We start from the raw sequence: 25,249 nt of genomic DNA on the forward strand, positions 1-25,249 counted from the left end.
AGGGGGGTGAAGGGAAGATGTGTTTGGTGGTGGCATCATGCTGGAGTTGGCGGAAATGGCGGAGGATGATCCTTTGAATGCGGAGGCTGGTGGGGTGATAAGTGAGGACAAGGGGGACCCTATCATGTTTCTGGGAGGGAGGAGAAGGAGTGAGGGCGGATGCGCGGGAGATGGGCCGGACACGGTTGAGGGCCCTGTCAACATCTGGTCTGGTAATGGGTGCCGCATCTTCATCCTTTTGCTCCTCTTCCTCCTCCATAATTCTCCTCATTCAAAGATGAATCATGAGCTTCTTTGTCCTCCTCCAACTACAGTCTTTTCTATGACACATCATGTACAGCGCTATCAAGCCCTCCCACCATTGCCACTCTGCCAGTGCTACTCTTGCATGATGGGATCTTTTACAGCTCAACCAACAGACAGCGCCTCCAACAGGGCAGCATAGGGGCATAAACCAAGACTGTGTTCAAATTCAGAATAGGGCTTTAATCCATAACATGACTCACTACCAAGCCTTTTGTGTCTGATAATACAAGTCTCCTTCACCTTCACATTATTGTCCCCTAACGCGCTGAACGAAAGGAGGTTCAGGCCCATCCATGGAAGCTGTCATTTGCCATGAACAGTATTGGGAAAGAGTGTGAAATGCAACACCAAATGACTAATGATTCATTACCTTAAACAAATTCATCTGATGCCTTCACAAAATTAGAATTGGTCAAGCTGATGACTGCCTGTTCACACCTCCAGAAATGATTCAGCAGGCAAGGCAGAAAAATTATGTGCTAAATGGTTGCATGCTGGTGGGTGTGGGCAATAATGATTAGGATTGAAGAGTTTCAACAGTCCAATAATATCCCTCAAACTTGCTTTGAAATGGTATTTATTACTGCAGCAATGAGATTTTGCAACAAAAACTAAATTCATGGTGGAGCTAAAAAACAGACAAATAGGTGAATAAACAATTTGCAGTTTATACAATGGTTTCTGTTTATGTTAGCTTTTTAACATGTTATCATCTTAATTGCTATTAGATTGGGTAGACAAGGTAATGACAATAATTTTTTGAAAAGACTGAAAGGAAAGGCATTGAGGTTGAAGTGCAATCCTGTATTTTCTTACAATAAATTCAAATCATCCACCACTTTTTGATCAGACCTACTTATAAATTGTGCTGCAGGTTTTTAAGAATGGAATATAGTTATTCATATTGCCAGCTGCGTCACCATTTTTGCATATGGTTTAAGAGGATTCAGATCGACTAATAATGAAGCAATGCTCATAATACTCCACTGTTCTCCATCCAAAACAGCCGAGACATTGTACGATTCAATCTGAATTCCAGCTGAAGCAAGCACACCTGAATAAAAAAAGGCAGCATTTTTATTTTCACCTGAAGCAATCACCAGCTATATCACAATGCCAAGATTATTCAAATTGAAACTCTTGTTTTAACTGAATCATTAAACTCTTTAAATCAATACCAATCATTCTATGGATAAACAAGAGATCATACAAGATGAATTTAGTGGAACTATAGGCACACAATATATTAAGGATTTGTTTAAGAGAAGGAAAATATACTGAGAATTTTGAAAAAGACATATGACAGATATTTTAGATAGGAATCTAGAAGTATTTGTATGGTAGAATAGCATTCACTAATACATTAGAAAAATGCTCCAGGACTATAGGGTGTGATAAAAAGAGGATTGGAAAGCAGCCAGGCTGGTTTAGAAATACCAGATCCTGCCCTACCAACCTACTGAAACTCTTTGAGAAGGCAACTAAGCTGCTAGACGAAAGTAATCCAGTTATGTAGCTTGCTTTGATTTTTAACGGTTCAACAAAGTTTCTCGTGTGAGGCTAGTAAGAAAAATTAAGGCTCATGGGTACAGAAAACAAATCGTCTACATTGGCCAAGAATTATTTTAACAACAGAAAACAGTTTGTGATGGATAAATGGAAACTGTTCTGTCTGGGAAAATAACTGTTCAATGAAAGAATTTTCATTCACATAATGCCTTTCATATTCTCAGGATGTCCGAAAGCACTTTACAACATTGCTGTTGACTGTCTCTCAATTCAAAGATGATGCCTACTCAAAAGTTGCAAGTTTCTGCCATCAGTCTTCAAGTGACTGAACAGGCTGATACTCAACACTCAGATCTTTGCGCACAGCAGTCAGGATGTCCCACGAGGTAGTGAGATCCAGAGTGCAGGATTGGTATCGTTTCCTTCTCTGTTGCCGCTCTGCCTTATCATTAACACGTTTGGACTCAATGCATGATGTAGCTTGATGGACAAGTTGTTGTCATTTTGAATGATTGGCAGCAAGCTCCCAGTCATTAATGTTGATGCTGCCACACTTCAAGGGGAGCTTCTGAGTGTCTTTGAAGTGTTTGCTTTGTCTTCCCCTAGGACACTGGCCATTTGAGAGTTGAGAAAACAGGACCTGGCAGGGGGACTGCTTTATGTCATCCATAGTGTCCAATCCATGGAAGTTGATTTTGCAGGAGTTTTGCCTGGATGCCTGTGGAGCTGGCTTCAGGAGGGATACTAGCGTTTGTTCATTGGTTCTCTCAATGAATCCAGAGGCTGCAGCAGAGGCACTTTTCAAGTGCTCTTATGTGTCGCTGATACATAGTTTAGGTCTCAATGCAGGACAGAGTCTGGTGATGACAACCGCTCTATTAAAAACTGGGACTTTTGTTGACTTGCGGGAATCTTCATTGTCAAAAATATTCACTGTTGCAGTTTGTAGAAGGCTGAGCTGGCACAGCTGATCCAATGTTGGATCTCTTTGTCAATGGTGGCCTTTTGAGAGAGGTAGCAGCTGCCAAGGTATGGAAGTGTACAACAAATTCCTGATGTTCTCCTTCAACACATAAGGCTATTCAGGTGATACATGAGTTTTGTTTTGGTGACATTCAAGGATAGCTTGAGTTTCTAGTATGCAGAATTGAAGAGATCAAGAGTGGCTTGCAAATCCGGTGCAGAGTGGGCAATAACACTTCAGTCAGCCGCAAACTGTAGATCATGTATGTCTATGGTGGTCAGTTTAGTTACACAAGGAGGCGGCTGAGGTTAAAGAGTTTTCTGTTGAGGTGATATTTAGTACCTGGAGGGCAGTTAATCTTTGATGAAGTGAATAGCCACTGTCAGGTAGATTGTAAAATAGCATGGGGTCTATCATACAGCCTTGCTTAACACAGATCTGGGTTTTGAAGACTACTATTTCAGATCTCCCACTCGAGACAGTTGCAGTCATATCATTATGAAGCAATTGCAGGATTGTTTTTTTTAAATTCATTCACGGGATGTGGGCTTCGCTGGCCGGGTCAGCATTTATTACCCATCCCTAGTTGCCCTGGAGAAGGTGGTGGTGAACTGCCTTCTTGAACCACTGCAGTCCATGTGGTGTAGGTACACCCAGTGCTGTAAGGAAAGGAGTTCCAAGATTTTGACCCAGCGACAGTGAAGGGACAGCGATATATTTCCAAGTCAGGATGGTGGTGTTCCCATCTATCTGCTGCCCTTGTCCTTTGAGGTGGTAGTGGTTGTGGGTTTGGAATGTGCTAAGGAGCCTTGGTGAATTCCTACAGTGCACCTTGTAGATGGTATGCACTGCTGCTAATGTGTATCAGTGGTGGAGGGAGTGAATATTTGTGGATGTGCTGCAAATCAAGCAGGCTGCTTTGTCCTGGATGGTGTCCAGTTTCTTCAGTGTTGTAGGAGTTGCACTCATTCAGGCAAGTGGGGAGTATTCCATCACACTCTTGACTTGTGCCTTGTAGATGCTGAACAGGCTTTGGGGAGTCAGGAGGCGAGTTATTCGTCGCAAGATTCCTAGCCTCTGACCTTCTCTTTTAGCCACAGTATCTATATAGCTAGTCCAGTTCAGTTTCTGGTCAATGGTAAGCACCAGGATGTTGATAGTCGGGGATTCAGTGATGGTAATACCATTGAACATCAAGGGGCGATGGTTCAAATCTCACTTGTTGGAGATAGTCATTGCCTGACACTTGTGTGGTGCGAATGTTACTGGTCACTTGTCAGCCCAAGCCTGGATATTGTCCAGGTCTTGCTGCATTTGTACATTGTGACGAATAATGCAATGCATGGCCACTGTACATTGCAGTCACTATTCTAATGCAGGAAATGCATCAGCCAATTTGCTCACAGCAAGGTCCCACAAACAATGAACTAAATGTTCAATTAAACTATTTATTGGTGTTGGCTGATGGAAAAATAATGGCCAGGACATCAAGACAACTTTTCTGCTTTTCTTCAACACAATGTCATGCAATCTTTTATGTCCAGCTGAGAGTGCAGACATTGCATCACTTTAACATCTCACCTAAAAGGCAGTGTAGCACAGTAATGAATGAATGATCAGTTGATCTGTTTTGGTAGTGTTAATTGAGAGATGTGTGTTGAATAGAGAAGATAGAGGCTCAGTTTAATTTCTCAACTGAGATATGGCATTTCCAAAAATACAGTACTGCATTGAATTGGTAGCCTAGATAACGTGCTCAAATCCTGGAGCAAAGCCTAAATTCATGACCTTCTGACTTAGAAGCATAGATACTACCACTGAACCATTCATTCATAGTTCAATTACCAATAAATTAATTTATTTGGAGGGGAAGGGCAGCAGCACATAGTAGGCACCTCTCTTTAGGGGAAATGTCAGTCTTAATGGTTTTGCTTACCAAAATTGAATTTTAACAAAATAAAATTCTATAATCCATGGAACAGAGAATGATAATGTGATACCAACTGAAGCCCTGTCGAGGCATCGTTAGACTTTCTACCTGAGAGAGCAGAAATTGAACTGAATCAAGTCCTAATAGCTTCAATTGGAACTGCTGGAAATTTGCAAGATGTATATCTGTTGACCGGACTGGTTAGAAGGGCAACAAGGGTTGTTATTTTGGTTAGAAGGGCAGTTCAGGCACTGAAATAGGGAAAAACTTTCAAGAGGGATACTATATAGTACCACACTCAGCAGACCAATTATGAATCTGAAAGCAGCCCTGAATCAACATATGCTAAAAAAATGTTAAATTGTTTATGCAAAAGAATTCCATAACCAACACAACATGCCAGTGTCTGTTCAAATCTCCAACCACTAAGCATGTCATCTTGACACCAATTCAACCCCTAACATAATCCACTTGCAATTCCAAGGAGGATAAGGGAAAAGCAAATTTCCAGCATCTTCAGGATTCTGAAATAATACTGGTAACACTCAGAAGGTCAGGCAGCACCCAACAAGAGAAAAATTGGGTTCATGTTTCAGGTTGATCACCTTTTGTCAGAATGGACGAAAGGACAATATGTTATTAGGCTAAAATATTAACCCGTTTTTCTCTGCACAGATGCTGCCAGATCTGCCAAATATTTCCAGTATTCTTTATTTCTATTTAAGGAGGATAATAGACTTTGGATAGAACTTTAATGGAGCAAATGCTCTTATTACAATAATGTACGTGTTATAATCACATCATTTCATAACTGTTACAAACAAAATACATTTTATAAAACATACATACAAGGCCATGCTGTTAAGCTATAGGAAACGTAACAGCTGGGATCAAACCTGTTCATTCATGTGCAATTCCTTCAGGGCTTAAAGGATAGTGATTAGGAATAAGAATTCCACAATCCAAGTATGTAGGAATGAGTCTAATTGCAGTTCATGTTGCGATGGGCCAAATTAATGCAGAACAGGGACCAAACCTATCGACATTTGGCGCAATAATGCACTACCTGATGCATTTATGCACTGTAAGTCCATCTGACTTGTTGACTGATGTTTTATATTATAGATAGGTAGTTTGAAGCCTAGAATTTAGAAAAGTTTCTGGATTTAACTTCAGTACCAATATAAAATAATAGGCCTTAAACAAATTGACAAAAACTTAAATAGTAAAATTAAGGTTTAAGATTAGACAAGGCATATACACTGTGCAAAGATGCATCTCTTATTAATTAGTGCAAATTTAACCACGTCAAGAGGAAAAAATGAAAACAATTACAGATAAACATTAATACTAAATAGTTAAAAAAGGGAAGAAAGATTCCAAATGATGAGAAGAAATAGCTGCATTACTTACCTATCACAGATGGTAACAGTTGAGGATTTTGCACAGCCTTGTAAATCAAAAGGTTTCCCTTGAGAGGAACTACCTGTCCAAACATTGCCCCATCAAGTTGCAGTAGCACAGGAATACCTGCTTGTACAGAACCCATAAGTTTATGGGAGACACCAGAAGTCGAGACCTCCAGTGCGCACATGTTTGTGGGAGATCCTGGAGTTGAGTCGCTGTGTTTGGCGGTTATCTACAAGGAAGAGAATGTACACTTATATAGCATCTTAATACCATGACCAATGATTACTGGTATTATGTAGGCAAATGTAGGAGTCAATTAGCAAGGCCCCTCAAGTAGCAAATGTATAAATTACCAGATAAAGTTTTTTTGGTGCTGTAGGCTAAGGTAGAAAGGTTGGCCAGGGCACCGAATACAATGTTCTCACTCAAATTGTGCCACACTATCTTTTACACACTGCAGACAAACGGAGCCCTCCTTTCAGTATCGCATTCAAAAGATGACACCTCAAACAATGCAGCAGCTCTTTAATGGCACCCTAGAATTAGCATTCAGTTCAGGATTTGAACCTAATGCAGACAAGTTTGGCATAATGTAAGATGTGCAGAAACTTCAAATAAGCAAAGAACTTCAGAAAGATTAAACAATTTCAAATTATTTTCTCTTCAGAATGCTTCTGATTTGATGGATTTTAAAACAATAGTAGAATTATAAACATCTCCATGTGTGGAGCAAACAATTTTTATGCAGTGAAACACCCATAAGTACTACCACAAATTTTGATATTTAACGCAGATGGCAAAATTTGATGCCTGACTGCTACAAATTTTGCAAAGACAGTGAAAATGTTGGTTTGTGAACTGGCTTGAGTGATAAGTTACAATGCAACAAATCACCTGACCAACCCATTATGGTAATTAAGTGTTATAAGTTATACTTTTCAAAATCATCATAATTGAAGATGTGATGGCTCTTTCATTAACTTATAATGCACTATAAACATGTCACGGCTTGCAGGTTGTGGACGCTGTTGGCTAATCCAAGGTTCAGTTCATCCTTATTTTTTTCCATCGTTTCCTACTACCCTCCTTCAGGTGCTCAGCCACCCAATCAGAAGTAATACAGTGAAGCTTTGTTAAAATATCCAATATTATTTATTGCACTGTGGACTTTACTTTATCCTGTAAGGAACATTGCCATGAAACATGCAAGAGAAGGCAGGCAGGTCAAATGAGAGGCAGAGGACAACTTGGACCAAGAAACCAAAGTCTTGTTTGCTCCACCATTGGTGGCCATGCCTTCAGCTGCCTGGGTTCCAAGCTCTGGAATTCCCATTCTAAACCCCTCTGCTTCTCTACCTCTCTTTCCTCCGTAAGACACTCCTTAAAACCTACCTCTTTGACCAAGTTTTTTGGCCACCTGTCCTAATATCTCATGATGTGGTTTGGTGTCCAATTTTGCTCCATAACGCTCCTGTGAAGAAACTTGGGGCATTTTATTATGTTAAAGGTGCTACATAAATATGTTATTGTTGCTCAAAGAAATAATCACTCAGCCAGATTTGTAAGGCAAACTACAATGAACAATGCATATCTTTACCTTAAACACAACCATTATCTGCAGATATACCTAATACCTTCATCATTAATACAACAGTATTTCTTTCTCTTAAACTGCCTCTTATCAGAGAGCTTTTGGGGTATATTACTGCATCATCCCAATTTCTTTTCATATTTACATAGTTGTACAATTGTGTTCAGTGTGTTTTGCCCTGCTCCTTCCCTTTGTGTTTACGGTTTGTGTCTCCTGCTTTCTAAGTGTATTTCCCATCTGTTTTCTTCCAATAGGAGGAAATGAGGTGGATGGCTGCTGCCAGTCAATCAGCACCAAGGAACAAAGGTGAGCTTCTTGGATCTGGTCACTAAATAGCTTTGCCACAGACAATGATGTAGTGCCTATATGGACCTATGTGCTATGCAACACAGCTGCAATCATTTGAAATCGGGGCAGTTATAGGGTACAGATGTAGCTTTGTTCTGACAGAAAACATCATCTCAATCATCTTCTGCCAAGCAGATGCTGCTGGGTATTCCCTCAATATGGACAGGGATCGGAATGTCATCAAATCAATAGGTATTGGTGAGGTGCTGAAGCCTGCTACATAATTTATTCTCTGTCATGGTAAATGCAAAGATACACTGCTCAAGGTCTCTAAAGCCCCCAAAACAGCATTGATTACATACGTTATGGCTAAATGTAGGAACTTGAGCAAAGGAGAGCTCTGCTGCATAAGGCTCTAGAGTGGACAAACACTCCATGGTGTTCTGCAGAGTAGACAGGTAATAATTCAGTAACACACGTTTGTGGGTTGTGGACTCCTCTATAGGTGCCCAAACTGTGTATGTTGCAAACACGCTCCAAAATGGCTGAGAGATCTGCTGATGCTGAGATATTAAATCACATTTGCAGCCTGGCCCTGAGGGGTCTAATTTTTGACGAATGAGTTGATGGAGCTCTCAAATTGACCCTCTTGCCAATGGATTGCACCTCCCCCAATTCACTAGCATGTGGTTCTTTTAAGTTATCTTCTCTGCTTCACTAACTGATATTGCAGTGGAAGTTTTGGTGCGTGTTTTTTCTACTGTATGAGTGGGTGATGCAGAATGCTGCAAGGTGCTCAATTGAATCTACAGGTTGGTCTCTGCCATTTACCTCTCTTGGGAACCTATAGCAACAAAAGAACAGGTTTAGAATAAATCATGATATGACACACTTTGAATAAGAGCTTGTATGGAGAGATACTTAATATTAGGTGACTCACCTCCTCCCTGAGCTGCAAATCTTGCTGCTTCTCCTGCAAGCAGGTAGAAAGGGACACATATTGGAAAGAGGAATCTGTCAAGCCAAATATCCAAGCCAATAGGTGGCAGGTTAGTCTGTGTACATAGAGTATGCAGACATTTGTGTTTGTAGTGTGTTCAATGTTTTTCGCCACATGCAGCAGCTCCATTACTGTAGCAGCAATACATAGCACTCTGGTAAAACAAGTGGAGCCTGTGTATTTGGCTAGCTGTCAGAGTGCTGCATATTTTCCTTTTGTGGTTCTTACTCAAATACAAATTGAACTGCTGTTAACATGCCTTCTACAACAATATCAGAAAATGAAGCTAAATGTACACAAAAATATACCTTAGCAGCTGCTAGGAAGTTTCCTCTTCACCTTCCCCCAAATTCAGTGCACAGGAGACAGCATTCACTCTTCCAACCTCCTCCATTCAAACCGCTTGGGCACTTTCCATTACTGGAGGGAAGCATCAACTCCAAAAATGACCACGGTCTTCCACCTTTGAGCTGCCTCATTAAATGGAGCTCTTCTGCTTCATATGCTAACTGCAGTCATTTCTCCCCCTCATCAGAAGCAGGCAACAATAAGGACAACCAGCTAGTCTTGAAAAGTTACTGGCATAGGATAGCCTGCTCTTTCACTCTGCATCATGGGCTGGATAACTGAATTCAAGCAAATAGGCTGACCTTGCATTATGTGCATGAACTAAATCTCCATGCAGCATCTACTACTCAATAAATGTTCTTCAATAGCTGAAAATGCACTCCAAAAATGTATTTAATAATAGATGTATTAACACATTTATTCTGTTTGGAGAACAGCTTTCTTGATCATGAACACAGAATTCATCACCAGGTGGACAGCTAATACGGAAGGTAAAAACAATGTGCCTAATTTTCATGAAAAATGACAAAATAACTAACTTACAATGAGTCCTGCTTCTTTTGCAAACAGGGGTGCATTGATGAGATTGACATGATTCTCCAAGTCTCCTTTAAGCAGTCCCACCACCACAGCTGTGGCAATACAATTCCCAGCATTTTTCAAGGATGTACCTTAAAGATTACAATAAAAAACCTTCATAATTTAAATTGTAATCATATTCCTTTACAGATCTTTATCCCTTTGTTTTCATACCTTCAGCTGTGAATCACAACGTCAGTACAGCCTATTCTTCTATTATTTCAAAATGATTAGTTTTAGGATCTGTGTTTTAGATTTAGACATTTTTTCAAGACATTAAACTGCTTTATTTTCTAAGTCCTAGAAGCTCAATCAATCAAAAGTACAGTAAAAAAAAGTTATGGAAAACGTTGAATTATTTCACACAATTCAGATTGGAAAACCAATCATCTATGAATTTGCTCTATTTCATAGCTGAAAACTTTTTATTGGACAAATTTAATTATAACTGACTACTTCAAATATAGTGAAATCCATGGCCAGCTATAACCAGTGCAATAGTGTAGAGTAACACAAAATCTGGCATCTTAAAACAAGTTAATACTATGACATGCACACCGTTAGCAAAAAAAGTACTAAGAATGGACATTGTGCTTAAAATCTAGTTTCAGATCAGGACCCAGAAAATCCAAGCTAAGACTTGAGATTAACTACCTTATAACTAGACCACGCCACATTCCCCGAAAGCCATTCCCCTCAAATACTGCCACACCACTGCACTCATCTCAACAATGAGTGGCCTGCTCCTCCAAAATTGTGCAGAACTCTTCCAGAAAAAAAAGGGGTGCCATCAACGCTTGTCCAAATTATATCACTTACCTAGTGTTGTAACTTGTGCTTTGATTTTACCATTTTCTTGTCCAGCACATGCTTTTGCCACTGAACCCAGTGCTTCTCCAAGCTGGATCCAGGGTTTGGTTTCAGGGGCCATGGCATGGCTAAGAGCTTGGGCATTAATCTAACAAAGGAAAAGAAAAAAAATCAGTTAGTCAACTTCACCTTTAAAAATAAATAAAAAGTAATATCAAATCACACAATGAATCCCCTACCCTCCAACCTTTACAAAGTCTGGGGCTAAATGCAATAAGTTTTACAGTAGTTGCTTTGATTACAGATAAACTAGACCTCTTAGTTTTTATTCTACTCGACTTTCATACTGAACAAATTTGCTTGCATGGCCATTTCATGTAATAAGGATTTTTTTCTGTTTTTAATTTTTACTCGACGATAGAGTTCCTGTTTAAAGTGCTTTAACAACACTACAGTACTACGTACCACTCCAACTAGTGACCTGCCCTTCACCATGTCCACAATTTGAGTTGCAATGTCCTTTCCACAACGTCCCTGGGCTTCATGGGTGCTGGCACCTAGATGTGGACAACTGACTACATTTGGATGCTTCACTAGAGAAAGATTCTTGGGTGGTTCCTGAGAACAGTAATATAAAATACAAGCCATTTAAAACAGAACTGCTGAATAATTTGTTTCCATTTTTGGATGGTTGAAGTACAATGAAACTTGCACTTTGTACTGTAGATGAAAAGGCACTGTGCACTCTATTAGAAAACATCAATGCTTACAAGCTTAATCTGAAAACGGAAATGCATAGCATAGATCAAGATTCAGTGAGTATTGTCAGTATGTCTCACAGCTTCAGCATATGGCATTATTATTCTCATGAAAGGTCATTGACCTGAAACGTTGGGCTGGATTTAATGCAGCCTGTCATGACGGAAACATGGTGGTGGGGCCCACTTAATTGTGGGAGACCTCCTGCTTCCCAGTCTCCCGGCAGCAGCAAAACCTTTCCCAATTAAGTGCGGGGGTGGAAGGGGCTAACGTGGGATCCCAGCCACTAGCAGCGGCATGTCAATTAGATTCACAATGAGCCAAATGACATTATTATCCCCAAGCCCCCCATAATTTAGTGGTGGTCCAGGGATTAAATAGGGACTGCATGGCTTTCCACACCCTTGGAAGGCCACCCAGCAAACCCTAATGAGCTTGCCAGTGGTCTTCCTTGGGGACGGGGAAGTTCTTCATGGTCAGGTACTCTGTGCCTTATTGTCCCCTTCTACCCTTGCCTCCAATCCCCTTCCCCCACCCTGCCCTCACTCACCTTTGGCCTGAGGTCTCACAATGAATCTGAGCCTCTGCTGGCTGCATTGCTGCCAGCTGCATTAATTGCCCACATAAGGGCCTCAAATTGGCGGTGGGATGGAAGGCCGTCTGTGAGCCTTCTTGTCCCAGACTTAATTGAGGTTGAGGTAGGAAGGTGGCAGGAGTCCCCAACCGCCACCCTCCCACCCGATTAAATGCACTCGCCTCCCAGCACAGGGGAGGGCACAGGATTCTGTCTAATATGTGCACTCTTTCCCACTGACAATAACGTATGACAAACAAATTTGAACAACCAACTCATGAATACGCAAGAACACAAATACATGACATAAAACAAAACACCCAAATGGCAAATGTATAATTTATTTAGAAAAACAAATTGAATTTTAAATGCAAAGAAAACTTCTGTGAGAAAATGGCTGTGAAGGTATGGCATGATTAATTAAAAGATGGTAGATGAATAACAGTAAAGCCATGGAAAATGGAGATGATGGGATTGGTAGGTAGTTCAAAGTACAAGTAGAGATAGTAATAGAAGTGAAAAGATGGTAGGAAAGGGAGGAGATAATTGGAAGGTGAAAGGGTATTGAGCAAGATGGAAGTTATCAATGTAGGAAATGTGAGTAATTGAGTTAGGTGATATTGTACTTTTCCCAATTACACTTTACTGACATTTCTACCAGCAAAAATGCCTCCTGTGATTTAACCATGAGAAGCCTTCCAAGAGATCTTGAGAGTTAAACTTGGAAAGTCAGCTGATCTGGAGTTCCAGCCAAGCTTATCCAACCGTTGGTCTTTGAGGTTAGTGTTCCATTATGCAATGTCTTGAAAGCTTCTTTGCCGAGACAGTAGTTTCATGTTGCCCCAGTGTCGAAGCAACAACTAGCAAAACTGAACAAACTACACACTATCGCTTTGACAGACCACTTTTGTAACATTGTGGAGCAGTTCATGACCAAGTGATTATAATCAGACGTCAATCCTCTACTTGCTTAGAATGCATCTATGTAAGTAAATGCACTATGTGTGGCGAGTAAGGTTAGTGAATTAAAAGCACAAATAGCTGTGTAAGAAAATGATGCAATGGCTGTTAAGAAACATGGCTTAAAATGGTGAGGACTTTGCATTTAACATTTATGGATACAAAGAAATCTGGATAATTCTATTCTCAGAATATCCATAAAGGGGAGGAATAAATGGAGGTGGACTGCCAGTAGTGATGAGGTAAGACATTGTCGTGTGGGAAAGAGAGAATGTCCTTGAGGGGGCAATGACAGAATGCAACTGATTGGAGTTGGGAAGCAAAAAGAGTATGATCTGACAATTGGGGTAATTCTATATCCCTCAAAATAGAGAGAGAGAGAGAGAGAGAGAGGAGCAAACTTGCAGGGAAATCACAATGATTTGCAAGAACTATAGAATGGTGATATTGAGGGACTTTAACATTATTTTAATCAGTATTTGGGTAACTAGAGTAAAGAGAAAGGAGGGGGAGGAACTTGGAAATGTATGCAGGAGAACTTCCTTGACCAGTATTTTCAGTCCAATTAGGAAGGAGGCATTGCTGGACCTGGTGCTGGGAGTGAAATGGGCCAAATGTCTGTGGGGAAACATTTATCATCATATCATAACGTTTAGATGAGTAATTGAGAAGAGCAAGGAACAATCTAAAGTGGGACTTTTAAATTGGAAGAGGGCTAGCCTGACTGGGATGAGAGGGGACCTAGCCAGGGTAAGATGGAAGCAAGGTTTGGCAGGAAAAACTGTAACAGATGGGCGATCTTTTAGGAGTTGTTTCAGGTACAGGCCAGATACATGCTGAAAGGTAGGGGAACCAAAGTCAGAGCTCCTTGGATGATGAGAGAGATAAGGAAATGATGAAATGAGAAAAAAAGGGTGTATAATATTTCAAGCGAGAATCAGGCCAAATACAATAAGTTAAGAAGGAAAGTGAAGAGGAAAATAAGACTGACAAAGAGAGAAAGAAAATAGAACAGCAGTTAACATAAAAGATAACCTAAAAACCTTCCACAGGCATGCCAATAGTAAACGTATATTAAGAGCTAAGGTGGGTCTATTAGGAACAAATGTGATATATGCTTACAGATGTAGGGCAAGGCTAGAATACTAAATGAGTGCTTTGCATCAGTGTTTACTAAGGAGGAGAATACCGACAAAGTACCTGTAGAAGCAAAGATAATAGAGGTAATGGACAGGATGAAAATTGATATGAAGAATGCACTGGAAAGGCTGGCTATGCTTAAGAGTGGATAAGTCACCTGATCTGGATGACTTGCATTTCAGGTTGCTAAGGAAAATTGGGGTAGAGATAATGCCATAATCTTCCAATCTTCCCTAGATATGGGGGAGATGACAGAATTGGAAAGTAGCAATTGTGATACCCTTGTTCAAGGAAGGGTGTAATTACATTACTAGTAACTACAAGCCAGTCAGTTTAGCATCAGTGGTAGGTTAGATTCTCAAAAAAATAGTCAGGGAAAAAATTTAACAGGCACCTGGAGAGATTCAAGTTAATTAAAGAGAGTCAGATTTGTAAAAGGCAGATAATGTTTGACTAATCTAATTGAAATTTTTGATGAAGTAACAGAGAAAGTTGATGAAGGGAATGCAGTGGATGTTGTCTATATGGATTTTAAGAAAGCGTTTGACAAAGAATCACCTAAAAGGCTGGTGAAAAAACTGAGGCTTGTGGAATAAGAAGATCAGTGTCAGCTTCAATTTAAAAAATTGGATTAAGGACAGGAAACATCGAGTCATGGCAAATGGTTGTTTTTCATACTACAGAATGGTAGACAGTGGTGTTCCCCAACAGATGCAGAGGAAACATACAACAGCTGCCATGTGACAACAAGGGATACCATTAAGCAGGCCACATGACTTCTGAAAATGAGATTCGGATGTCCAGATAGATTTGGTGGAGTCCTTTAATATGGACCATTAAGGACTTCACATATCGTTGTGCTGTGCTCTGGAAAACTTGGTGCAACAATGGGGTAATCCTTTGGAAAGTGAGGACGTTCCATTGTGAGATGGCTTCTCCTCCAAAAAAGATGATTTGAGGGGCCCCAGACCACAGGCAACGACAATATATTAAGGGACCACAGACAAGTTACCTTGACATACACACCAGGCAGGCTCACAAGTCACTAATACCAAAGGGTTTTACATAAGTGTTCCCTAGCTGGCCACGTAAAAAAAATAAAGCCTTCTCCCTCCTATTGCCCTGTTGCCTTTTCCTTGAATGCCCGTAAGATCTCATTGGGTTCGTCATGACTTCAGGCAGTTTGGGCTTTTCCATCACATTCTTCTCTAAAGTACTCCATCTGTTAAGGGCCCAACAGTGCAGAAATGAATACAGGAATCAATCATTCTGTGATGCAACAGATTACATTTCATTTCACAAATATAGGAAACAATGTGACATATGTAATAAAATATCATCCAGTGATACCCAAGTGTAACTCGGTGAATTTAAATATGTGCTTGTGGGTAGTCCCACATTGTGCTCCCCCTGCGCATACAGCTAATGTGGAGGGAGGTTGCTTACATTTCTACCCCATTGCTTTAAATGACTGTGGCGGTCATCCTCTGGTTTCCCGAGATCTAGAAGTGGGCCTCTGAAAACTGTACAGGAGCCACCTCTGTCTTTGCAGCCCCATGAATCTCGAGTGTCAGGATCAGAAGGGTTGAAGACCCACCGTCCAGGACAGAAGCGCCTTAAGAGGATCCTCCAGGGACTTCAGGCAGCTGCTCCTCTAACCTTTCATGGGAACATAGGAGGAGTAGGCCATTTGGCCCCTCAAGCCTGCTCCGCCATTTAACTAGATCATGGCTGATCTTCTACCTCAATGCCATTTCTCGTACTATCCCCATATCCATTGATGTCATACGTATCTAGAAATCTATTGACCTCTGCTTTGAACATACTCAATGACTGAACCGCCACAGCCCTCTGGGGTAGAGAATTCATCACCCTCTGACTGAAGAAATTCCTCATCTCAGTCCTAAGTGGCCTACCTCTTGTCCAGAGACTGTCCCCCCTGATTTTAGACACCCCCCCAAACCAAGGAAACATCCTTCCATCATGTACCCTGTTGAACCCTGTAGGAATTTTATAAACTTTAGTGAGATCACCGCTAATTGTCTTCTAAACTCTAGAGAATACAGGCCCAATCTCCTCAATCTTTCCTTATTGGACAATCCCGCCATCCCTGGTGTTAGTCTAGTGAACCTTCGTTGTACTCCCTCTATGACTAGTATATCCTTCCTTAGGTAAGGAGACTAAAACTGTATACGATACTCCAGGTATGTTCTCACCAAGGCTCTACACAAGTGCAGCAAGACTTCCTTACCTCAGTACTCAAATCCCCTTGCAATGAAGGATAACATACCACTGCCTTCCTAATTGTGTTCCCTACCACAACTCTGGAAACTTCCAGATACTTACATTGCTATCGCTGGGAATCCAGAAATCAATGAGGAACTAACCTGCAAGTAGTTGATGATCCCTTTAAATAGCACTGTTGGGTGTTCCATCCTGCTGCTGAGTGCCTGTTCAGCTATGCAAGGTTGAAGGAGGGCATCAGCTGGTGCGCTGAGCTCCAAAGTGGCAGCACTAGTATCAAATCAGTATTACATGCAGATTGGTGTCATAGTCTGTCAACCCTGCATGCGTTCAGCAGATGCTCACAGAGCATGCACTGATGCCCTCGCTATAATAGCACCCGAAGCAGTTCACACCAGAAGTATGTGTGCATGCTACAGTGACCCTTTTGGAGGCCAAAAAGCACTTGTCATGCCAAAAAACCCTTAATGAACTAAATTTTGCAGCCTTAGATTTTCAAAAATAGACCTGAAAATGCACCAGTTTTGCCAAAACATTTAACCCCACCTTTTCGTGATTCGATAAATAAATTTCAGTTTTCCAAAGGATACGTATCCTGGACTCTGAGAATAACTTCATCGTGGGAAAGTGGTCTCTAGATCAGTAGTTACAATGGTTTGCCAATTACCTTGTGACAAGCCTGTAAATGTCATAGAAGCCCCTTCTACACTGGGTACAACAGATCAAATAGGCTCCAGATTCCCACAAGTTATAATAGGTTGGTTATATTGTCCATTTCACTCTAATTCTGACAAAGGCTAAAAGTTCACATCTTACATTTGAAATCTCAAACATAATGTGAGATAAAGCAAACACTTAATGATATTCATGTAGCAAGATTTCATTCATTTTGACCTTGTTTACCAAATCATTTCCTACTATATTCACAGATTGCTGCCTATCCTATGTACAATTTTTAAAAATAAAAATGTATCAATTTTTAAAGAGTACTTGCTGGCAAGTTTGCCTAGTGAAGAGCTGAATCACACAGTTAAGAGTTCCAGGTATAATTACTGATCTGCACTGATCAGGTTTTCAGTGGTTAGTGGCTGGTGTCCCATTTGGAGAGAAAGGCCCCAAAGGTGAACAATTCTTCTTAAGCCCTTAATATTGACTTTTTGTGCCTCAGTTGACTGAGGCCTAACATTAAGGCTGCTGTCAGGTCATTGGGCATTTTGACCCCTGCCACTCCTTGAATTCACTTTCATCATCTTCTAAATGCTGCAGCAGTGGTCCTGCTGAGGCATCTCTTGCATTTCCCAAACCCCAGCAGTGGCATCCTTCTTGTTACAGGATTCTCTGCATATGTAATCAGCACTTACTCAGAAAAATGGGTCAAGGTCATCGTGGATGCAAGCAGACAGGCTAATAGTCAGAGGAGGAAAATCCAGCCCCAAGTCTGTCGTGGTAAAACCTTATGTAATAACATAAGGAAAAAGGAGCTTGAATAGGCCCTTTGAGTCTGCTCTGCCATTCAATAAGATCATAGCTGATCCTTTACCACCACGTTACCTTCCGCATTATCCCCATAACCCTCAATTCCCTCAGGGCAGAATTTTCCAATCTACCTTGAGGCAGGATGGTGGGTGGGGAGGACACACATTGGGGTGGCAGCTGAAAAATCGGTTTCCCATTGGCATGAAATGATGGTCCAGTGGAATGTGCACTTTTGCCTGTCATGGTGGGTTGCCAGTCCCACCAGAGTCCGGTGTAAAACCGTTTGCATCCCATTAATGAGGTACAATAAAGGCCTGATTGGAATCCCCCCCCCCCCACAATCCGATTTTCTGCACCGCCAGCAGGATATGGCGAGTCCAGAACATGTCCAGACTAATGTGGCATGCACATATTGGACTTACCTGCAAGGAGACCTAGGGCAGCTGACGGAGATCAGAAGATGGAGGCCTCCCATGACCATGGACCCTGGAACACCACGTGCAGCAGTGGGTGGGTGCAGTGTCAAACACGTGGATCCTCTCACTGTTGGAGCATCAGGGAGGTGGATCTTCAAGCTGCAGGTGGACAGCTATAGGGGTACTGTTGGGTGGCGATGTACTGGGAGGGTTTAGACAGGGAGGAGAGGAATGAAGTTGCGGAGGCCTAGAGAAGGGCAGGGGGAGGTCAGGGGTGGTTGTGAAAAGAGAGATATGCTGTGGGGATCATTGAATGTGTGAGGTGGTATGGAGCGGGAGGGTGGGAAGAGCTGTGGGGGGCTGCAGTTGTGAACAGGCATGGGGAGAATGTACAGGTGTGAATGGGAAGAGGGGAAAGAGGTTCAGAGGGAGGGGTCTGTGGTGTCAACTGATGAGTCCTGGGGGAGCATACTGAGGGAATTGGTGATAAGGAGGGATGGTGAGGATTAAGGGGGCAATGGGAGACAGTAGGATGGGATGATGAGGGTTTGGTGATGGCAGGTGAAGGGGCACTGAGGGTTGTAGGAGGGGGTATGGAAGAAGCAGATTCTGGGGGTCGGCAGAATGGCGCGGTGGGGGGGCTGGTGGCGCACAGATCTACTGTCCCTGGGGCGGGCTTCTCGGGAAAGTAGGGGCCTGGACATTCTCCTGCATAGGGTGGAGGGTGGTGGGGGAGGGTTGAAGGGTAACCATGGGAAGGCCAAACGTTACACCTAGGGGTAGGTATTGTACTACACGTCGAATGTAACAACAACCATGGCTGCTCACAACAATGTACATCCTTGTGGTGCAGGTTTCAAGGTGCTGCATGGGAGTTGGGTCATCAGGGAAGGATGGAGATCTCAGGTCATCTCAGCTGGACAACTGAAGGAGAACTTTCCAGCATGTAGTACTTGTAAGTGTAATCTATGTACAAGTGTCATAACACAAACTATCATAGTGCACTCGTACAACCACTTGTGAAGTCAAAACTTCTTAATTTTCCGTTCCCTACCACTTCTTCTAGGTGCTTCCCCGATATCCGCAGCAGGGGGGGAGGCAGCCTGCTGACCAGTTTTCCCTGTTGCCGTGGGTGACCTTGGTGGCCGCCCTTTGGAAACCTGAGGCCTGGAGAGTCCTGGCTTATCTTGGCTGTCCTACTGTGGGCAGCTGTCCCTCTGAGGTCACAGAGGATGAAGCTGAAGGGGTCACATGCAAGGGGGATTCCGAAAGGCCGGACACCCTCAGAGTCCCAAGTGAAGGCTCCAGGGGTATCCAACAGCCGCTCCTCCTCCCTTTGGGTGCCTGAGTGCCCCTGCCTGACTTCTCAAGGAGAAGGGGCATCTGGAGGGAAATTGAGGTGCCCCACCCCCCTCTTGTGTAGCCACTGCAAAAGCTCACCCATGGCTACAGCGATGAAGTGCAGGTCTCTGGCAGAAATTGGGCTTTCAGCTCGATCAGGTTCTCCATGGCATCCGCCAACCTCTCCATGGAAACGTCGATTGCAGTACATGTCAGCACCACTTCATCAGAGAGTAGGCGGACAGACTCCTCTGCCTCACGTGCTACTCCGTTGAGGGCCACTGACACCTCTGCCTCATGTTCCCCCACCTCTTACAGCTTCCCTAGTATCTCATGCAGGGTCCATCCCAGAGGCTCGTCATCCAACTTGGATGTTGCAGATGCCTGTTCCCCAGTGGTATTTTGAGTGCCAGTCAACTTGGCTGATCCTGCCTCCTCCTGCTGCGGACATGTGTTCATGCAGTTACCACTAGAATGATACCCACTGTGTGAACTACATCTAGTACCCACCGAGGTGTGTACCTCTGCGCTTGTGGAGGGTGCAGGTGACTGCAGTGATGCCTCTACAGGTGCACTTTCTTCCTCCTCCGGTCCTCTGCGGCCTGGAGGTACTGCTGGACAGGGCTTCTTCTTCTTTCCTTGCCCCCTTCCTGCTGGCACCTGTAAGTGGGAGAGGAGACAGCAAGTGACTGCATGAGCTGCCCCCAACATGGAGGAATGTATGATTCTTAGGTTTCTATGTGACATGCATGGACCCTTACCAGATGGAGGCCGCACGCCAACCTCTCCATCTCCATAGGCTCGGTCAGGTTTCTCCCCTGACAGCTGGGCTCACGTTCCTCAGTCAGGGAGGTTCTGAGGTCAGGGCGGCTCCCTTCAGTCTTTTCTCTCTCTCTCTCTCGTGCCTCATCTTTTCCTGCGCAAAGAGAGAAGATGGGGTTGACAGCAACTGGGTTTCAGGTATCTTTCTCATGCTTCCAGTCTCACAAATAATCCACTGGATTGTGTGCCACGTGATTGATGCACTGCAGATTGTCCACAAGGGCTCTGGGGCAACACCTTTCAGAGCAGAGAGCCCATGCAGATAGAAAGATAAGGCTCACGGAGCCATGTTATTAGCAGTGCTTTCTGGTGCCCTTGACACATAACCCCCTTCTCCCCCAACCTCCCAGTCAGCATCTGAGCTCACTGTGTGGAAGAGTCAGACCCGCAGTGGCCTCTCCACTTGCAGACTAGATGGACTTCAGTATGGTAGCTATGAGGTGTCACCTTATCATGTTGCGTAGCTCTTTTATGCACGAGCTGCATGGGTGGTGCCCTTGCCACTGAGGCTCATGTCACCTCTTCCATTCAGCGAGGTGAGCGAGAGCAGGAGAAGGTTCAGTTACCCTGGTGGAGCGGATGAGGTCATTCATCCGTTCCCTGCTCTGTAGCGCAGTCCTCTGGTGGAGGTACTGAACACCCTGGAGATTTCCTCCCATGCAGAGCTAGTCTGACAGCTCAGCCTCTTCTTTCCATCCTCTAGGTAGAGAATGCCCCTCCTGGCCTCAACTGCACTGAGCAAGACTTCCAGGGATGCATCACTGAATTTGGAGGCCAGAGCTCCCTGTGATCGGCGGGCCATCTCCTCCTTCAATGATGGGCAAGTTAATGTCTGGGCGCCTTTTAAATATGGTGCCCAGATGTAACGGCAGGGCACATGCCATCCAGCCCGCCCCACTGCACAAAACATTAGGAAATCTCTGACTGCATAATTAATTAGGCCAGCATCGCACAAATTCCCACCAGCCTCTGCGGCAGGAAACATCCCCATTTCCCGCCCACTCAACAAGACATTCGTCACAGAATGGAAAATTCCATCCTTAGTATCCAAAAATTTAGCTGTAAGAAAAGCATACTAATACGTTAAGTAGACCCACATAAGTGTCACTGCTCTCCAACAGAAATTCGCTGAAGCATTTTGAGTTGTTTCAACTTGATATAGTGCAATATGAATGCAATTACCATAAATTATTATACTTTTGAAAACTGTTACAAAATGCAGATTGTAGAGGAGAAAAACCAGCAACTCTAATGAAAGACAATGCAATATACAATTTCTTCATACCTCTTCAAATACATCAAGTCCTGCACCACCACATTGTCCAGATTCAATTGCTTGAAGCAATGCTTCCTCATCAATAATACCTCCTCGAGCACAATTAATAACCTTGACTCCTTTTTTACATTTGGCAAAGGTTTCATCATTCAGCAATCCTAAATATTAAAAAAGGTACAAAGCAAGATAATTTTGTCAGACTTGAAGAACGTGCTTCCAAACTATTGATTTAAACCGAATTATTAGATCATTTGGATTCCTTGAAAAGCTTTATTTTATTTATTTTAGCACAGTACAACTTAATTCCACCAAAGACTCAATAAGTTTATCCACTATGTCACCAAGACATACAGGCCAAGATCATCCCAGGGCTAAGTTGATATCAGCTGAAGCAGAAGCAGGGACATAGGAACAAACAAATGAATTAGGAGTAGGCCATTCAGCCCCTTAAGCCTGCTCCACATTCGATTAGATCATGGCTGATCTGCTTGTGGCCTCAACTCTCCTTTCCTGTCTATCCTCTATACCCTTTGACTCTCTTGCCAATCAAAAATCTAATTCAGTTTTAAATATATTCAGAGACTAATGACTAGTCCACAGACTAATGATTCTCTAAGGAAAAAAATTCTCCTGATCTCCGTCTTAAATAGGAGACCACTTATTTTTAAACGGTGTCCCAAAGTTCTAGTCTCTTCCATTGGAACTCACCAAGGCTCCTAGACAACACCTTCCAAACCCACAACTGTTACCAGAGAAGGACAAGGACAACAGACAGTTGGGACGACCACCACCTGGAAGTTCCTCTCCAAACCACTCACCATCCAGACTTGGGAATATATCACCGTTCCTTCACTGTCACTGGGTCAAAATCCTGGAATCCCTCCATAACAGCACTGTGGGTGTACCTACACCTCATGGACTGCAGCGGCTCAAGAAGGCAGCTCACCACCACCTTCTCAAGGGCAGTTAATGCTGGCCTAGCCAGCGACGCCCTCATCCATTAATGAATGAATTTTAAAAAATGACCCTGGCTCCACTACTCTCTGAGGAAGAGAATTCCATAGACTAATAACCCTCTAAGGAAAAAAATCCTCAGCTCTGTCTTAAATGGGAGACCCCATATTTTTAAACTCTATCCCTTAGTTCTAGTCTCTCCCATAGGGGAAACATCCTCTCAGCATTCACCGTCAAGTCCCCTCAGGAATTTACATGTTTAAATAAGATAACCTCTCATATACCAGGTCCAACCTTTCCTCATAAGATAACTCCTTCATTCCAGCAATCAGTCAAGAGATCCTATTCTGAACTGCTTCTAATGCAATTATATCTTTTCTTTAGAAAGGAGACCAAAACTGTACGTAGCTCTCAGATGTGGTCTCACCAATGCCCTGTACAACTGCTGCAAAATTTCCAAACTCTTATATTCTAGTCCCCTTGCAATGAACACCAATATTCCATTTGCCTTCCTAATCACTTGCTGGATACTAACTTTACCTGGATACTAACTTAATGTGATTCATTTACCAGGACATCCAGATCCCTCTGTACCACTGTGTTCTGCAATCTCTCTACATTTAAATAACATACCGCTTTTCTATTCTTCCTGCCAAAGTTGACAACCTCACACTTTTCCACATTATACTCCAACTGTCTGTTTTTTGCTGACTCACTTAACCTATCCCTCTGCAGCCTCCCTATGAGCTCTTTACAACTTACTCTCCTGCCTGTGTGTCATCATCAAATTTAGCAATCATATTTGGTCCCCTCAACCCTGTCACTAATATAAATTGTAAATGGTTGAGATCCAGCACTAATTCCTGTGGCACTCCAGTCGTTACAGCTTGCCAGCCTGAGAATAACCCATTTATCACTACTCTTGGCTTACTGGTAGCTAACCAATCCTCTATTCATGCTAATATGTTATTCCCTACACCATAAGTGCTTATTTTGTGTAGTAACTTCTGATGTGGCACCTTATCAGATGCCTTTTGGAAATCCAAGTATACCACATTTACAGGTTCCCCATTCTCCATGTTGCTTGTTACTCCCTCAAAGAACTAATAAATTAGTCAAACATGATCTCCCTTTCACAAAACCATATTGACTCTGCCTGATTGCAATAAGATTTTCTAAGCATCCTGCTATAACCTCCTTAATAGCTTCTAGCAATTTCCCTATGACAATGTTAGGCTAGCTGGCCTGCAGATTCCTGCTTTCTGTCTCCCTCCTTTCTTAAATAGAGAGGAGTTACGTCTGCTATTTTCCAATCTGAAGGGACCTTTCCAGAATCTAGGGAGTTTTGCATCCACTATCTCAGCCACCACTTTTTTAAGACCCTCAGATGCAGGCCATCATCTCCTGGGGATTGTCAGCTTTTAGTTCTAACAATTTTCTCAGTACCCTTTCCCTGGTAATTGTAATTGTTTTAGGTTCCTCCCTCTGTTACACCTCTTGATTTATAAGTGTTTCAGGGAGGTTACTTGTGTCTTCTACAGTGCAGACGACAACACAAAATATCTGTTCAATGCTTCTGACAATTCTTTATTTCCCATTATTAATTTCCCAGACTCGCTCTCTAGAAGACCAACGCTTCTTTTAATTACTCTTCTTTTTAAATACTTGTAAAAACTCTTACTGTTTTTATCTTTCTAGCTAGCTTTCTCTCAAGCTCTAATTTCTCCCTCTTTTTTATGTTAAGTAATTCTTTGTTTAGTTTTAAATTCTGTCCAATCTTCTGCCCTACCACTAATCTTTGCACAGTTGAACACCATTTCTTTCAATTTGATGCTATCCTGAACTTCCTTAGTTAGCCACGGATGGTGCCTTCTTCTCCTAGGGACTTTCACTAATAGGGTCTGACACTAAGTGGCCTAAAAGTCTCCCTATTAGGGAGGGAAAATTCAGCCTGGGCTCCTGAAAAGGATTATTATCCAGTGACCCATGTTGGTGGTACATGAATGGATGTGAGGTGAGGACAGAATCTGGATCTCCACAGCCCAATACCCTCCTGACATTCACTGTCAAAGCTGCCCCTTGGATGAGGTATTTGAGCATACCATGGACACTACCCCAGACAAGATGTTAATGCCTTCAAGAGAGCAAATTGACAAGGCAGAGAGAAAAAGTACAACTTAATTACACAAGTCATTCAGATATTGTCAAAATGCAATACGAAATAGAAGAGGTATATTGTTTAGTTAAACTGAGACAATTTCTTACGTTATTAAATGATCCAAGTATACGGATAAATATGAAAACATTACATCATTCCTTGTAATTTTCCAATTTAGAAAAACATTAGCAAAATTGACAATTACCCCAAGAAATTACCCAAACCTTGCAGTTAAACGGGAGGAATGTAGGAAACAATTAAAAGTTCTACATCGTAAGTCTTTCAGCTACCATTGTTTGCAATTTCATGAAGTTATAAATTACTTAAAATGTTTTCATACATGTTAACTGGGCAATTATGCTGGTATAAGTTGGATTCTTTCTTCTCTGTTGAT

At 42.4% G+C, this 25,249-nt stretch overlaps 1 protein-coding gene across 4 annotated transcripts in view; it reads right to left on the minus strand.

The window, feature by feature from the left end:
• Positions 1–866: 866 nt before the first annotated feature.
• The window catches only part of phgdh (phosphoglycerate dehydrogenase), a 56,103-nt gene continuing 31,720 nt past the window's right edge, over positions 867–25,249 (minus strand). The window contains exons 7-15 of one of the 4 annotated variants that reach the window (XR_005944540.1): positions 21,753–21,901; positions 11,201–11,353; positions 10,745–10,883; positions 9,890–10,017; positions 8,939–8,971; positions 8,830–8,842; positions 7,512–7,601; positions 6,473–6,686; positions 6,209–6,348 (exon numbers count right to left, since the gene is read on the minus strand). Coding sequence is in view for 2 of the 4 variants with exons in the window: in XM_041200410.1 (XP_041056344.1) it covers positions 1,206–1,360; positions 6,123–6,348; positions 9,890–10,017; positions 10,745–10,883; positions 11,201–11,353; positions 21,753–21,901 (950 nt within the window). In the remaining 2 variants the exon portion in view is untranslated. Of the gene's footprint in view, positions 1,361–6,122; positions 6,349–6,472; positions 6,687–7,511; positions 7,602–8,829; positions 8,843–8,938; positions 8,972–9,889; positions 10,018–10,744; positions 10,884–11,200; positions 11,354–21,752; positions 21,902–25,249 lie in introns of those variants that run through there. The other 3 variants (XR_005944541.1, XM_041200410.1, XM_041200411.1) reach the window with 3 other exon arrangements.

The sequence above is a fragment of the Carcharodon carcharias genome, chromosome 12, assembly GCF_017639515.1.
Source record: "Carcharodon carcharias isolate sCarCar2 chromosome 12, sCarCar2.pri, whole genome shotgun sequence".
NCBI classification, from domain to species: Eukaryota; Metazoa; Chordata; class Chondrichthyes; order Lamniformes; family Lamnidae; genus Carcharodon; species Carcharodon carcharias.